General features: G+C 42.6%; 1 protein-coding gene and 1 pseudogene across 2 annotated transcripts; both read right to left on the bottom strand.

Annotated features, from left to right (window-relative positions):
- Positions 1-3,627: 3,627 nt before the first annotated feature.
- Positions 3,628-8,456, bottom strand: LOC311135135 (troponin I, slow skeletal muscle-like; annotated as a pseudogene). Its single transcript has 4 exons — positions 8,321-8,456; positions 8,157-8,235; positions 7,833-8,003; positions 3,628-3,703 (listed from the first exon to the last, which is right to left on the bottom strand). The product of its transcript is annotated as a troponin I, slow skeletal muscle-like (transcript).
- Positions 8,457-12,420: 3,964 nt separating this feature from the next.
- On the bottom strand, positions 12,421-16,250 carry LOC311134847 (troponin I, cardiac muscle-like; the record flags this gene model as incomplete). Its single annotated transcript, XM_084168625.1, has 5 exons — positions 12,421-12,507; positions 12,758-12,928; positions 13,299-13,388; positions 15,289-15,420; positions 16,200-16,250. 5 exons carry the CDS (start codon positions 16,248-16,250, stop codon positions 12,421-12,423), a joined length of 531 nt encoding a protein of 176 aa, XP_084024751.1.
- Between the last annotated feature and the right edge of the window lie 1,863 nt (positions 16,251-18,113).

Genomic DNA, 18,113 nt, shown 5'->3' with positions numbered 1-18,113 from the left:
TCTGACTAACCGTCCCCATAAGTATTTGGCTAGTGGTGTTTTTGCAAATGATATCAGCGACCATTGCCCTATTGCTTGCATTAGAGATACCAAATTGAAAACTGTGGCCCTCGTATAATTGTGAAGACAAATTTAAAATGTAAAAATAATTCTCACCCAAGGCGTTCCTTCATGATCTATATTATTCAGAGCTTTTTTCTACTAGCTGCATAACAGACCCTGTTTTGGCATTTGACTTTTTTCTCATCCATTTTTACCTCTCTGGCTGATAAACATGCCCCTTTCAAGCAACTTCGAACTAACCCATGGTACTCTCATGTACTCTCAGACCTCCTTTCGATAAGAAATCAAGCCTGGGCCAAGGCTAGACAAACTCTCGTTAGCTGATTGGCAGCTATTTAGGCAATTGAGAAATAGGTGCACTGCCTCAGTTAAACAGGCCAAATCAAACTACTTCCTTATCTCTATAACAGACTCTGTTAGTGATCCCTCAAAATTCTGGAAAACCGTTAATTCACTGAAGCGGGATAATTCCTCTACCTTTTTCTAGAATTGTTTGTATTTTATTAGGATCCCCATTAGCTGTTGTGAAAGCAGCAGCTACTCTTCCTGGGGTCCACACAAAACATGAAACATGACATAATACAGAACATTAATAGACAAGAACAGCTCAAGGACAGAACTACATCAATTTAAAATAAATCAAAACATTGTAATTAATAATGTGCCGTGAGGTGTTTGTCACGACTACCGCCGAGGCTGCCTCCCCTCCTTGTTCGGGCAGGCTTCGGCGTTCGTCGTCACCGGCTTACTAGCCACTGCCGCTCCATATATCATCATTCCATTTGTCTTGTCTTGTCAATTACACACACCTGGTTCATATCCCCTCATTAGTCTGTGTATAAGTGTTCCCTCTGCCCCCTTGTCCTTGTGGGTGAGTGTAGCTTGTTGGAGCTACTCGTACCTTGTATTGCCAGGGTAGATTGTTCCCCTGTGCCTGTATCGACTAGCGCCTTACACTGGGGAACTACCATGTGATTGGGAAAGTAGATAGGTAGGGTACAGTGCCTAGCAGTCCGTCTCCTTCCTCGGATACCGCATTACCACCTCAGGTGTGGAGATGGAGGGAGATCGCATTTCAGCCGTGCGTAATTGGCCGACTCCAACCACAGTTAAGGAGGTGCAGCACTTCCTTGACTTCGCCAACTACTATCGGAGGTTTATCCGGGGCTTTGGCAAGGTCGCAGCTCCCATTACATCCCTGTTGAAGGGTGGGCCGTCCCGGCTCCGCTGGTCTGCTGAGGCTGACTTCAGCAAACTGCGGGGTCTGTTCACCTCAGCCCCGGTACTGGCCCACCCTGATCCATCACTACCGTTTGTAGTGGAGGTGGATGCGTCCTAGGTAGGGATAGGCGCTGTCCTGTCTCAACGCTCGGGTACGCCACCCAAGCTCCGCCCCTGTGCCTTCTTCTCTAAGAAGCTCAGCCCGGCGGAGCAGAACTACGACGTTGGTGATCGGGAGCTGTTGGCTGTTGTCCGAGCCTTGACCGTGTGGAGGCATTGGCTCGAAGGGGCGAAACAACACCCTTTCCTCGTCTGGACGGACCACCGTAACCTGGAGTACATCCAGGCAGCGAGGAGGCTGAATCCTCGCCAGGCCAGGTGGGCTCTATTCTTCACCCGGTTCGGTTTTACACTGCATACATCCCGGGTACGAGGAACGTGAAGGCAGACGCATTGTCAAGGCTGTATGACACAGAGGAGAGGCCCAGAGACAACACCCCCATACTCCCGGCCTCCTGCATTGTGGCGCTGGTAGTATGGCCGATGGACGCGGATATAGAGCAGGCATTACGCACAGATCCATCTCCACCTCAGTGTCCAGCTGGGCTGCGGTACGTGCCTGCTCTTATCCGTGATCGTCTGATCTTCTGGGAACACACGTCACCTTCCTCTGGTCACCCAGGTATCGGTCGTACAGTGCGCTGCCTGACCGGAAAGTACTGATGGCCTACCTTGGCTAAGGACGTGAGGGTGTATGTCTCCTCCTGCTTGTTGTGCGCCCAGAGTAAGGCACCTAGGCACCTCCCAGCGGGTAAGTTACAACCTTTACCAGTTCCACAACGACCATGGTCTCACCTAAGTGTTGATTTCCTGACTGATCTTCCCCTCTCCCAAGGTAACACCACCATCCTGGTTTTGTGGACCACTTTTCCAAGGCCTGCCACCTCCTTCCTCTGCCTGGTCTCCCCACGGCTCTGCAAACTGCGGAGGCTCTGTTTACACACGTCTTCCGGCACTACAGGGTACCAGAGGATATAGTGTCTGACCGAGGTCCCCAGTTCACATCCAAGTTCTGGAAGGCGTTCATGGAGCGTCTGGGGGTCTCGGTCAGCCTGACCTCTGGGTTCCACCCCGAGTCTAATGGGCAGGTGGAACGGGAAAATCAGGATGTGGGTAGGTTCCTGCGGTCCTACTGCCAGGACCGGCCGGGGGAGTGGTCGGTGTTCTTGCCATGGGCAGAATATGCCCAGAACTCTCTCCGCCACTCCTCTACTAACCTGACACCATTCCAATGTGTTTTATGTTATCAACCGGTTGTGGCACCAGAGCCAGACCGAGGCTCCTGCGGTGGATGACTGTTTTCGGCGCAGTACTGTCACGACTTCCGCCGAGGCTGCCTCCCCTCCTTGTTCGAGCAGGCTTCGGCATTCGTTGTCACCGGCTTACTAGCCACTGCCGCTCCATATATCATCATTCCATTTGTCTTGTCTTGTCAATTACACACACCTGGTTCATATCCCCTCATTAGTCCTTGTATAAGTGTTCCCTCTGCCCCCTTGTCCTTGTGGGTGATTGTTTAATGTGAGTTGAGTGTAGCTCGGTGGAGCTACTCGTACCTTGTATTGCCAGGGTAGATTGTTCCCCTGTGCCTGTATTTTGTGGTCACTATCCAGCGCAACTGTGTACGACAGAATAAACTCTATATTTGGTGATTTACTCTCCTGCGCCTGAGTCCTTCTAATCACACTCTCACAGTGTTGCTTTATCTGTTTTTTGAAACCAGGTTTCTTATAAAAAGAAGAAGTGATGCAGTCAGTCCCTCCTCAACACTTAGCCAAGAGAAACTGGCATGCATAGTATTTAAATTAGCCATCTGATTACAATGAAGAGCAACATGCCGCTCTGTTCTGGGCCAGCTGCAGCTTAACTAGGTCTTTCCTTGCAGCACTCGACCACACGACTGGACAATAATCAAGATAAGACAAAAGTAGAGCCTGCAGGACTTGCTTTGTGGAGTGTGGTATCAAAAAAGCAGAGCATCTCTTTAATACAGACAAACCTCTCCTCATCTTAACAACCATTGCACCCCTCCTCAGAAGATGTCTCTTCGACTGTGATGATTAATTAAAGGGATATGGCTAGATTTAGGCAATTAAGCCATTTTTAATTGGCAGAATCTCACACTATCCCTTTAAGGGTTAGGTGCTCGTTGGAAATCCCCAAAAAATTAAAAACATTTTTTCAACCATCTCATACACAAAGTTATCTGTAAACTATGCAAAAAATATAAATATATACTGTGTATAAAAAATATATTTTCTTGATGTATCGTATTACCTATATTTATTGTCCAGCATCAAACAGTCTTCCTGCCAGACATGGCATCCACATTCTTACGCCAGTCAGTCACCTCCCCTTTCTATGAATAAGGTAACAATCCTTCTCAGCAATGAGCCACAACACAAAGCATAAAATACATACTGAGAAATATATTTGCAGTGTATATTAAAAATATGTACAGTACCAGTCAAAAGTTTGGACACACCTACTCATTCAAGGGTTTTTCTTTATGTTTCTATTGTATACATTGTAGAATAATAGTGAAGACATCAAAACTATGACATAACACATATGAAATCATGTAGTAACCAAAAAAGTGTTAAACAAATCAAAATATATTTTATATCTGAGATTCTTCAAATAGCCACCCTTTGCCTTAATGACAGCTATGCACACTTTTGACATTCTCTCAACCAGCTTCATGAGGTAGTCACCTGGAATGCATTTCAATTAACAGGTGTGCCTTATTAAAAGTTAATTTGTGGAATTTATTTTATTTTTAATACGTTTGAGCAAATCAGTTGTGTTGTGACAAGGTGGTATACAGAAGATAGCCTTATTTGGTAAAATACCAAGTCCATATTATGTCAAGAACAGCTCAAATAAGCAAAGAGAAACGACAGTCCATCATTACTTTAAGACATGAAGGTCAGTCAATACGGAACATTTCAAGAACTTTGAAAGTTTCTTCAAATGCAGTCGCAAAAACCATCAAGCGCTATGATGAAACTGGCTCTCATGAGGACCGCCACAGGAATGGAAGACCCAGAGTTACCTCTGCTGCAGAGGATAAGTTCATTAGAGTTACCAGCCTCAGAAATTGCAGCCCAAAGACTGTTGAAGTCGGAAGTTTACATACACCTTAGCCAAATACATTTAAACTCAGTTTTTCACAATTCCTGACATTTAATCCTTGTAAAAATTCCCTGTTTTAGGCCAGTTAGGATCACCACTTTATTTTAAGAATGTGAAATGTCAGAATAATAGTAGAGAGAAGCTATTTCTTTCTTTCATCACATTCCCAGTGGGTCAGACGTTTACATACACTCAATTAGTATTTGGTAGCATTGCCTTTAAATTGTTTAATTTGGGTCAAACGTATCGGGTAGCCTTCCACAAGCTTCCCACAATAAGTTGGGTGAATTTTGGCCCATTCCTCCTGACAGAGCTGGTGTAACTGAGTCAGGTTTGTAGGCCTCCTTGCTCGCACACGCTTTTTCAGTTCTGCCCACACATTTTCAATAGGATTGAGGTCAGGGCTTTGTGATGGCCACTCCAATACCTTGACTTTGTTGCCCTTAACCACTCTTCCGTAAAGCCCAGCTCTGTGGAGTGTACGGCTTAAAGTGGTCCTATGGACAGATACGCCAATCTCCGCTGTGGAGCTTTGCAGCTCTTTCAGGGTTTTCTTTGCTCTTTGTTGCCTCTCTGATTAATGCCCTCTTTGCCTGGTCCATGAGATTTGGTGGGCGGCCCTCTCTTGGCAGGTTTGTTGTGGTGCCATATTCTTTCCATTTTTTTATAATGGATTTAATGGTGCTCCGTGAGATGTTCAAAGTTTCAGATATTTTTTTATAACCCAACCCTGATCTGTACTTCTCCACAACTTTGTCCCTGACCTGTTTGGAGAGCTCCTTGGTCTTTATGGTGCCGCTTGCTTGGTGGTGCCCCTTGCTTAGTGGTGTTGCAGACTCTGGGGCCTTTCAGAACAGGTGTATATATACAGAGATTATGTGACAGATCATGTGATACTTAGATTGCCCACAGGTGGACTTTATTTAACTAATTATGTGACTTCTGAAGGTAATTGGTTGCACCAGATCTTATTTTGGGGCTTCATAGCAAAGGGGGTGAATACATACGCACCCACCACTTTTCCGTTATAGATTTTTTTGAATTTTTTGAAACAAGTAATTTTTTTCATTTCACTTCACCAATTTGGATTAATTTGTGTATGTCCATTACATGAAATCCAAATAAAAATCTATTTAAATTACAGGTTGTAATGCAACAAAATAGGAAAAACACAAAGGGGATGAATACTTTTTTAAGGCACTGTACATGATTCCATATGTGTTATTTCATAGTTTTGACGTCTTCACTATTATAGATATACATATATTAACTTATTTACATTTTAGCAGACGCCCTTATCCAGAGCGACTTACAGTTAGTGAGTGCATTCATTATTTTTTTAATATATTTTTTTCATACTGGCCCCCCGTGGGAATCGAACCCACAACCCTGGCGTTGCAAACGCCATGCTCTACCAACTGAGCTACATCCCTGCCGGCCATTCCCTCCCCTACCCTGGACGACGCTGGGCCAATTGTGCGCCGTCGCATGGGTCTCCCGGTCGCGACCGGCTACGACAGAGCCTGGATTCGAACCAGGATCTCTAGTGGCACAGCTAGCACTGCGATGCAGCGCCTTAGACCACTGCGCCACTCGGGATACATTTATTTATACAATATGTATTTCATATACAATGACATATACTTATGTACATACAGTGGGGAGAACAAGTATTTGATACACTGCCGATTTTGCAGGTTTTCCTAATTACAAAGCATGTAGAGGTCTGTAATTTTTATCATAGGTACACTTCAACTGTGAGAGACGAAAAATCCAGAAAATCACATTGTATGATTTTTAAGTAATTAATTTCCATTTTATTGCATGACATAAGTATTTGATACATCAGAAAAGCAGAACATAATATTTGGTACAGAAACCTTTGTTTGCAATTACAGAGATCATACGTTTCCTGTAGTTCTTGACCAGGTTTGCACACACTGCAGCAGGGATCTTTGGCCCACACATACAGACCTTCTCCAGATCCTTCAGGTTTCGGGGCTGTCGCTGGGCAATACGGACTTTCAGCTCCCTCCAAAGATGTTCTATTGGGTTCAGGTCTGGAGACTGGCTAGGCCACTCCAGGACCTTGAGATGCTTCTTACGGAGCCACTCCTTAGTTGCCCTGGCTGTGTGTTTCAGGTCGTTGTCATGCTGGAAGACCCAGCCACGACCCATCTTCAATGCTCTTACTGAGGGAAGGAGGTTGTTGGCCAAGATCTCGCGATACATGGCCCCATTCATCCTCCCCTCAATACGGTGCAGTCGTCCAGTCCCCTTTGCAGAAAAGCATCCCCAAAGAATGATGTTTCCACCTCCATGCTTCACGGTTGGGATGGTGTTCTTGGGGTTGTACTCATCCTTCTTCTTCCACCAAACACGGCGAGTGGAGTTTAGACCAAAAAGCTATATTTTTGTCTCATCAGACCACATGACCTCTGGATCATCCAGATGGTCATTGGCAAACTTCAGACAGGCCTGGACATGCGCTGGCTTGAGCAGGGGGACCTTGCGTGCGCTGCAGGATTTTAATCCATGACGGCGTAGTGTGTTACTAATGGTTTTCTTTGAGACTGTGGTCCCAGCTCTCTTCAGGTCATTGACCAGGTCCTGCCGTGTAGTTCTGGGCTGATCCCTCACCTTCCTCATGATCATTGATGCCCCACGAGGTGAGATCTTGCATGGAGCCCCAGACCGAGGATGATTGACCGTCATCTTGAACTTCTTCCATTTTCTAATAATTGAGCCAACAGTTGTTGCCTTCTCACCAAGCTGCTTGCCTATTTTCCTGTAGCCCATCCCAGCCTTGTGCAGGTCTACAATTTTATCCCTGATGTCCTTACACAGCTCTCTGGTCTTGGCCATTGTGGAGAGGTTGGAGTCTGTTTGATTGAGTGTGTGGACAGGTGTCTTTTACACAGGTAACGAGTTCAAACAGGTGCAGTTAATACAGGTAATGAGTGGAGAACAGGAGGGCTTCTTAAAGAAAAACTAACAGGTCTGTGAGAGCCAGAATTCTTACTGGTTGGTAGGTGATCAAATACTTATGTCATGCAATAAAATGCAAATTAATTACTTAAAAATCATACAATGTGATTTTCTGGATTTCTGTTTTAGATTCCGTCTCTCACAGTTGAAGTGTACCTATGATAAAAATTACAGACCTCTACATGCTTTGTAAGTAGGAAAACCTGCAAAATCGGCAGTGTATCAAATACTTGTTCTCCCCACTGTACCTGTATATATATATATTTACATTGCTTGGATAGCAAAATTGCCTTTCTTGACCAAGGTCTATAGCAGCTGACGTGTGCTTGAGATAGCAGTAGACAATTGAAGCACACTAACCTTACCTTCTCCTCCTCCTTCTTCACAGTCTTGAGGTTGGCCTTGAAGTCAACAGACTCTTTGATCTTGGCTCCCAGCAGAGCCCCCATCATGGCTTCAGCTGGTACTCTCACCCTCTTCAGGGTAGGTCTCTTTTTACCCTTCAGCTCAACTATCTTCAGATTCAGATTCTCAATCTATGGCAAATATAGCGTAGTACAGTATGTTGAGTATATAAAGAACAAACCCTAGCCTATACAAAGCATTAATAACGTCAACGCATACGGTAGTGTTTTACACAGAGTTTGTGTATGTAAATGTTTACATATACAGTACATGTAAATAAGTACCTCTTTTTCATTCTTGGACACCTTCATAGCAATGTCATACCGCTCTTCACCTACAACATCGACCTTATGGTGCAGTTCTCTACACCATCAAATATGTTCCAGTTAGGCTCATGATTGATGGAGTCAATCAACCCCTGTGACCTATGACCCCAGTCCTATGACACCTGAGACATACCTGAAGGTCAACGAGAGCCAAAGCAGAGAGAACTTGAAAGGAGGAACTCTTTCACTCAGAGTATTCTCTCTCGCCAGCCTCTTCTCCTCTTTCTCCGCTACCAGCATCACCCCTGCCTTTTTCAGCAGTTTGATCTGAAATAACAGGAGGAATATTCGGAATTATAATAGAATAATGCATGATTAATGCCACTAAGTATCTCCTATCAAATAAATACATGTTATTACAAAGCTAAATGATGTCCTAGGCCTCCTGAGATCTATTTGACTGTGTTGTTATCCGTGTGATAAAGTGACGATGCAGGAGCAGATAAGAAGGGTTTCCTATGTGTAGCGTTTGTGTCTTGCATAGAGGTGGGGAATGGGGAGGACAATACCTTTAGAGCCAGTCAGCGGGATGCAGCGATCTTCTGCTTTTTCTACATGAACATAGAGGTTAACTACATGTCATGTTTACCTCTTTTTCTGGTGACTGTCTGTTATAATTAGGATTATCTTTATCTCCTATTTTCTTATTCTCTCCATACTGTATAATCGTTAAAAAAAAAAAAAAAAACATACCTAACACAACATTGCTGACAAGTTAATGTACACAACTTTTACACATGTCTGAAGCTAAGAATCAGATCAATTAGTCCGTAGCCTCAACTCGTCAACTATGGCTTATTTCTAGGATAATTGCCAAACGCATCTCCCTGCATGTAGAATAGAATATGGTTTTAGCTTCACAACCTTGTGTATTTCTCCTATATCAAGCCTCTTGTTGAGTGAAGCCCATGCAGCTGAAACTTGAATGTGAACTATTCAAGTCAAGGTATTGGTAATACGCAGGCCCTTAGCCTTTAAATTAGCAACAGGACATGCCTGAATACCATAGATTGTTCAAAGAAATTGATTTGAAATATATTTTTGAGAGGCATACATCTGCCCCTATTTCAGAAAGATCTAAATATCTTTATTTTTAAAAATCAAATATCTTTCTTGTCCAGAATGTGTCTAAATAACAATGGTAGACATTAGTCAATTGTGAACAGAACATATTATAATATACATTGAATATTTAATTTTGAATATTAAATTGAGTATAAGAAATATGAAACTGCATGTACATAATGCTTCAAACGTACCTGATATTGGAATATAAAATGATATATAATTAACTTGATATCTTGATATCTGATCTCAGAGCATGCTCCCATGCCACGTCGGATACTAAAGAAACATACCTTTTTCTCTGCATGAAGAAAAGCTGGAAGAGTGAGCTATTCAGAGCTTCACTGGTGGACAATAGAATAACTAGACAATATGATAACTTTTATGGCCTCCTGTGAGTGAATAACTGAAATAAACCCTCTGTCGACTGTCTTTTCATCCTGACGAACCAGGCCATAACATCTAAACGCTATATCATGTATATAGAACTCCCCCAATCCCGGTGTCAGGTCCCCTACTACACTACAGTATCTTCCATTGTTCAGCCCTAGATGGGAAGAGAGGGTGTTGTTCTGGAACTTCCCAAAACCTGCAGCGGCCATCTTTCCACAGTAATAAAAAGTGAGACACCAGACTGCAAAACTATCAAGCTCTTTTTTATTAAATAGTGGAGTGGCATTTACATTCATATCAAGTAAATAAATAACTTTTAAACCATTCAGTCAAATGTAGCAGTCTGCACACCAATTCTGTACATTCAGTCAAATTAAATGTTTGTAGGCTACACCAAGTCTGTACACCACAATAACATGGCTTCACTCTCTCAATAGCGACCATCTTTTGTTTTGCTAAATCAACTGAAAATATACAACGTTTAGATACTGTACAGTTAATATCGTCACATTCCTGTCTTACCGCGTCGTCCTACCTGCAATAGCTACAGTGTACCAATTCAGATGATATTGAGAGTTATCCATCCACCTACAGAACTACAATCCCTTACGGAAAAAAACACAGGAATTTCACGTGATCACGTGAGCTTCTGTGAAGTTAATGTGATAACATGTGACAACATGTAAAAGCAACATGTGATAACATGAAACTACATGAAAACATGATCTCATGTGAAATAAATGTGACAACATTGGGGATGTAAATCTCAACGTGATACCATGAAATTACACCTGTGACAACATTTGAATGTTTTTCACATGTAAAACCGCAAATTCGATTTGTGAAGGTTAGATTTTCACATGTGAATGTTTCTTACGTGTGGAACTGCAAAGTTTGTTTTTCACATGTGAACTTGCAATTCCACATATGCATGATACATTTTCACGTGACAAATTCGATTTTCACATGTGAAAATGCAATTCCACATGTGAAAGTTTTTCACATGTTAAAATGCTAAATTCGATTTTCACATGTGAAGGTTTTTCACATGTGAATCTGCACATTTCACAAACATCTTACTCGCCTCATGTGAAAAGCTGGTGTTAACATATGAACTCTAAATGTAATACATATGGTTTCACATGTGAAACTGAACATTCTTTTTCAATATGACCCCAACTGGAAATTGGGGTCCGCTGGTCTTTCTGCTGTACCGTCTGCATAATAGTACCACCTGCACTGATATTGGTGTTATAATTTAATCTGACTATTCTCTCATCATTGATTTAGTTGATTTATTTCTGCAATTTTAGGGTTTTCTGTATAGTTGTCTAATGTTGGTGGGGCATATTATTCTGTTTTAATGTTACTCCTGAATCACTATGATCAATATAATTGTTTTTCTTGAGTGTATTTTTAACAAAGCTGAGATTAACTTTGAAGTCCAAAGTGTATGAATACAGGTGAAATCAGTCATTGACACAGACATGGTGGTGTGGCAGGACGGTGAGGACATGTTGAATAGTAATTACTGTATAAATAAACCACATGGGGTTGGTGGCACCTTAATTGGGGAGGACAGGCACGTGTTAATGGCCGGAACAGAATAAGTGGAATGGTATCAACAACATCAAACACATGGTTTCCATGGTTTCCATGTGTTTGATGCCATTCCATTTGCTCCGTTCCAGTCATTATTATGAGCCGTCCTCCCCTCAGCAGCCTCCACTGAAATAAACATGCACAATATAATCATGTGTGTCAAATATGTAAGTTGAAAACACTGCAACTATTTTGTGACATTCCGGGGGACATCCTAATAACAGATGATTGTATGCAGGGCATCGTCACTTGTGAAATCTCACGTGAAAAATATACACAAGTGAAAATTTGAATCCACATGTGAAAGGTTAGGTGATCACAAGTGACAATCCACATGTGAAACTTCATGTGAAATATAATCACATGTGAAGTGTTCCAAAACCACATGGTTTCACAATAAACTTTTACATGTGCAAAACTTGGAAATTTCACATGTGAAATCATGTGGATTTTCCATAAGGGATACTACCAATATATCATAAATAACTGATTCTATCAACACATAATTTACATGCAACATATCTATCTTCTACAACTATCTATAATATATCTACAATATATCATATCAACAATATTCCCTGTGAACGAGCAAACTCTCATATCACATTAAACAGGGGACACACACACGTAGAATTTACATGGTTGACATGATTCATTATAACATTTATTTCATATCACAACATGAAATTCACCTCTCTTCTAGAACTGACGTCCTCTCTCTCTCTTCTCTTTGTGGGATCTTGCAGTCTTGGCATACTTCTCTCTTAATGGTGGTTACAACAGGACCCTACAATAATATTTGAATTGAGAAAGAGATGAGAATAAGAATGCTTGTATTTCAGTTTGTATTTAAGCTTGTATTTAAGCTTGTATTGAAGCACTCCTTGATAATATATAATACGTGCAACAGACATTTTCCATTGTCCAAAAGCAGGGGTGTCAAACTCATTCCATGGAGGAGCTAGTGTCTGCGGGTTTTTTGGTTTTTCCTTTCAGTGAAGACCTAGACAACCAGGTGAGGGGAGCTATTTACAAATGAGTGACCTTAATTCATCAATCAAGTACAAGGGGAGGAGTGAAAACCCGCAGACACTCGGAATTAGTTTGACATGTGTCCTAAAGGGTACTTTAGCCAATGTTGCTAATCATAATCAATACCTTCTTATTTTCCAGCATCAAACAGCTTCTTTCTACCCTCCATGCCAGACATGGCATCCACATTCTTACGCCAGTCAGTCACCTCCTCTTTCTGTGGAGACCAGAAATCATATCATTAGGTTTGATACCAAAAATACTATCAGGTACTGTATTATCTGTTTTTCATGGACCCTTGGAAGATTAGGGTAGCATCCCAAATGGCACCCTATTCCCTATATAGTGCACTACTTTTGACCCCTATTCCCTATATAGACCAGAGGTCAAAAGTGGAGCACTATATAGGGAATAGGGTGCCATTTGGGACAGCTTTAGACCTCATTGTGGTCTAAAAACAAACAAACCTTCTCCTCTTCCTTCTTGACTTTCTTGAGGCCGGATGTGAAGTCAGCCTTCATTTTGCCAGTGTCGGCCACGGCTCCCAGCAAGGCATCAGCAGCAGACTTCTTCACCCTCTTCAGAGTAGGCTTCTTCGACCCCTTTATCTCGTCGATCTTCTGGGTCAGCGACTTAATCTGTGGACAGTGTTGATGATGTGCTGCTTTTTAATGTCTGTTATTTTTGTTGTGTATTTATTGTTGTTGTTTGTATGGCTGGTGTAATCAGATCAGATCTCCCTTAAAAAGGGATTAATAAAGTACAATATTATCTTATCTAGCATGTGTCCAATCAGTCAATTGCTATTGCTGTTAATGATTAGGAATACTTTCCTTCGCAATGGAGGCACAAGATAGGGGTGTACACTCTCTCCACTTTTTATTTAATATAGCTAGGAATGTAATCATTCAATTACTGTAAGATAAATTCTATAGGATGTGTCGTCATTGTGGACAGGTTTATGGTTGGGTGAATATATCAAACACAATAACAGAGAATTTAGCATACCTCTAAATCATTTTTCCCCACTTTGATTTCCATGTCATATCGTGCCTCATCTACGATATCAATCTTTTTGTGTAGGTCTTTACAGAGGTCCTGCAAGAATATGATTTAATGTAGAATAGACAACCAACAACACATTAATTACAGATAATGGTATTATTGAAATTACAGATCATTTAAAATATTTAGCCAATCAATTGCAAAATAAATAATTTATAGAGTATAGAGAATTCTATAAATTCTATATTGGCAGATTTGTTGAGTAAAATGTTTTTATGGATGATTCTCCACCTCTATAACCAGCTCCTACTATGGATGATATACTGGATTATACACTTCTCAAAAAAATAAAGGGAACACTAAAATAACACATCCTAGATCTGAATGAATTAAATAATCTTATTAAATACTTTTTTCTTTACATAGTTGAATGTGCTGACAAAAAAAATCACACAAAAATTATCAATGGAAATCAAATTTATCAACCCATGGAGGTCTGGATTTGGAGTCACCCTCAACATTAAAGTGGAAAACCACACTACAGGCTGATCCAACTTTGATGTAATGTCCTTAAAACAAGTCAAAATGAGGCTCAGTAGTGTGTGTGGCCTCCACGTGCCTGTATGACCTCCCTACAACGCCTGGGCATGCTCCTGATGAGGTGGCGGATGGTCTCCTGAGGGATCTCCTCCCAGACCTGGACTAAAGCATCCGCCAACTCCTGGACAGTCTGTGGTGCAACGTGGCGTTGGTGGATGGAGCGAGACATGATGTCCCAGATGTGCTCAATTGGATTCAGGTCTGGGGAACGGGCGGGCCAGTCCATAGCATCAATGCCTTCCTCTTGCAGGAACTGCTGACACACTCCAGCCACATGAGGTCTAGCATTGTCTTGCATTAGGAGGAACCCAGGGCCAACCGCACCAGCATATGGTCTCACAAGGGGTCTGAGGATCTCATCTCGGTACCTAATGGCAGTCAGGCTACCTCTGGCGAGCACATGGAGGGCTGTGCGGCCCCCCAAAGAAATGCCACCCCACACCATTACTGACCCACCGCCAAACCGGTCATGCTGGAGGATGTTGCAGGCAGCAGAACGTTCTCCACGGCGTCTCCAGACTCTGTCACGTCTGTCACATGTGCTCAGTGTGAACCTGCTTTCATCTGTGAAGAGCACAGGGCGCCAGTGGCGAATTTGCCAATCTTGGTGTTCTCTGGCAAATGCCAAACGTCCAGCACAGTGTTGGGCTGTAAGCACAACCCCCACCTGTGGACGTCGGGCATACCACCCTCATGGAGTCTGTTTCTGACCGTTTGAGCAGACACATGCACATTTGTGGCCTGCTGGAGGTCATTTTGCAGGGCTCTGGCAGTGCTCCTCCTGCTCCTCCTTGCACAAAGGCGGAGGTAGCAGTCCTGCTGCTGGGTTGTTGCCCTCCTACGGCCTCCTCCACGTCTCCTGATGTACTGGATTGTCTCCTGGTAGCGCCTCCATGCTCTGGACACTACGCTGACAGACACAGCAAACCTTCTTGCCACAGCTCGCATTGATGTGCCATCCTGGATGAGCTGCTCTACCTGAGCCACTTGTGTGGGTTGTAGACTCCGTCTCATGCTACCACTAGAGTGAAAGCACCGCCAGCATTCAAAAGTGACCAAAAAATCAGCCAGGAAGCATAGGAACTGAGAAGTGGTCTGTGGTCACCACCTGCAAAACCAGTCCTTTATTGGGGGGTGTCTTGCTAATTGCCTATAATTTCCACCTGTTGTCTATTCCATTTGCACAACAGCATGTGAAATGTATTGTCAATCAGTGTTGCTTCCTAAGTGGACAATTTGATTTCACAGAAGTGTGATTGACTTGGAGTTACATTGTGTTGTTTAAGTGTTCCCTTAATTTTTTTGAGCAGTGTATTTTATAGTATATATGATGTATTATATATATATTAAGTATTATAGATATATTAAGTATTATAGATATATTAAGACTTACCTGTAGCTCCTGCACAGACAGGCCAGACAGTTTGAGGGGTGGGGCTCTCTCATTCAGAGCGCTCTCTCTTTCACGTTTCTTGTCCGCAAACTCAGCCACCAGCATTATCCCTGCCTTTTTCAGCAGTTTGGTCTGAGGAAAGACAATACCAGCAGTTAACCCCTGCTAATGTTCCTTCTCACCAACAGTTAATCACTTTTAATGTGGCATTTGGTATACAGGTTAACATCTCTTCTCATTTGAAGTTAACACTATCTGTTTATCATGTATTATAATTAATTCTCAATAAAAGGTGTAGCTGCACTCTTAGAAAAAAAGGTGCTGTCTAGAACCTTAAATTGTACTTTGGCTGTTCCTTTTTGGTTGCAGGTAGAACCCTTTTGGGTTCCAGGTAGAACCATTTTTCCACAGAGGGTTCTACCTGGAACCAAAAAGGGTTCTCCTATGGGGACAGCCGAAGAACCCTTTTGAAAACCTTTTTTTCTAAGAGTGTGTAAGGGTAACTGAGTGGTTGCCCCCAATAATGGTTGTTCCCATTCTAAATTAGCGGTTGACCCCAATAGCGGCTGTCCCCAATAATTGTTGTTCCCATTCTAAATTAGCGGTTGTGCCCAATAGCGGCTGTCCCCAATAACGGTTGTTCCCATTCTAAATTAGCGGCTGACCCCAATAGCGGTTGTCCATATCCGTCTCGAAGGACCAATAAGCAGCCAGGCAGTCTAAATAAAGGGACAACCTAGGGGTTGAAAGGGCAGGTCCATGTCTGAAGACCTGGAATTTTTAACACAGGATTCAATATGTATCCATATTGTAGGGGTACATGCAGATAACTAACGCATCCTTGTTTCTGTGGATTCTGTCATAGGCCTACTATCGTCATCAACACAGCGAGGCCTGAGAGTGAAACATACCTTTAGGAGCAGCCGGCGTGTTGCCGAATACTTTTTCTGAAAGAGAAACATTTTCACTATAGACAATATACACTGACCTCTGTATATAAACAACTGCTTTGGATGTGTTGATGTGGATAAAGAACAAAGAACTCACCGGTCTTTTTCCCCATTGGTAAGGAACAACAACAAGACAAGACCAGTTAATTGACTCTACATAACATACATTTTGACCAAGCTTTGGATCAAGAGACGTTAAAGTCACTACTCACCCTTCAGACATGGCTGCTGTTGGTCAGGATACCTGAGGAACCGATTCAAACAAGCGTTACAAGCTTTATGGAACATTTATGCTGATACAGTAATCTCCCACAGATCATTTAATGATTACAGTTAGGCCTGGTTGTCCGATAGGACTTGATGGGGACAAAATGTCAGTGTGCTTACACCATGGGATAATATTTCCCTTTGTAATCAGGGGCTAAGGTTGTGTGAAAGCTCCTGTCTGGCTATATTTGTGTAGCACATTGCTGCCATGCTTTCCTACGTCCCAGATAGATGCCAAGTAGCAGCTGTGGCCTTGGTGATGCCAGTCAAAGGACTGGCAATAGAAGGCCTGTGGATAGAAGACCTGACAGGAAAGAGGTTTTGGCAGAGCACTGAGGATGATCTGTTTTTCCATCTCTCTCTTTTTTCTGTCTCTTTCTCTCTCTCTGGTAGGAAACAGATTTAATGTGGCTCTCCTTTTAGCTTCCCTTTAACACATGGCAGCTTGTCTTGAAATATAGCAGAGAACCTTACAATACATGGCTGACACAATGAAAAATCTTGTTGTTGAAATATTTTGATGACAATAAAACATGATCTGCTATTTTTCCTTATCCTACACTCTTAGAAAAAACGGTTCCAAAAGGGTTCTTTGGCTGTCCCCATATGATAACCCTTTTTGGTTCCAGGTAGAACCCTTTTGGTTACAGGTAGAAAGAACCCTTTTGGGTTCCATGTAGAACCCTCTGTGGAAAGGGTTCTACAACGAACCCAAAAGGGTTCTACCTGGAACCAAAAGGGTTCCACCTGGAACCAAAAAGGGTTCTTCAAAGAGTTAACCTATGGGGACAGCTGAAGAAACCTTTTAGTTTCTAGATAGCACCTTTTTTTCTAAGAGTGTAGATATAATGAGACATGAGAATGACAGGTTCTGTACCATAGAATGAGCCATGAGAATGACAGGTTATGTACCATAGAATGAGCCATGAGAATGACAGGTTCTGTACCATATCATTAATGTATAGTGGAACGAACACAAATGCACAATATGCAGCCTATGAAGCTAAGCCTATCAATGACTGACAAAGGTGCTCAAGTCAAGGTAAACTAGTAGAGGAAGAATGGCCTTTGACCCCAGATTCTTGACCACTAAAGAGGAATCAAGGGGTGAAGTGGTTGAAACCTGCCATCAGACTTTTGGCAATTGGGGGTGTGTATAAGCTTCGGGTTACATGTTTTCCTCTCTGAGAGATCAGTCAGTCGTTCATGGTGTGTGGGCCCAGAGAGGGTCAAAATAAGTCACACATAATCGGATGGTTGCTCTGACTAAGACACACACACACACAACAAAAGCAGTGGCATAACAACAGATTCCATGACGTAAATACAAACAGCAGTATCCGTGTCACAGCCGGTCACAATGACATGCAATCTTCACTAATCCCGCTATTAAAACTAAGGCTGCTCCACCTGCCTCGGCCCAGTTGTACAGTGTAGAGAGCGTCTGAAACCCACCCAGGCAACTGCACTGCCGTCTTAACGCTACTAAGCAGGAGCTATGGCTGGGTCCGTTCTTCCTTCTACTGTATCTTGCAATGTCAGAAGTTCTACCGTTAAGTAGCCCTTTTTAATGTGCATTGTAACTCTGAATTTTTCTTCCGAATTCCA

The sequence above is a fragment of the Coregonus lavaretus genome (assembly GCF_964263955.1).
Source record: "Coregonus lavaretus genome assembly, chromosome: 9".
Lineage (NCBI taxonomy): Eukaryota > Metazoa > Chordata > Actinopteri > Salmoniformes > Salmonidae > Coregonus > Coregonus lavaretus.
Note: the sequence above shows the minus strand (reverse complement) of the source record. Positions and strands in the feature narration are given on the sequence as shown.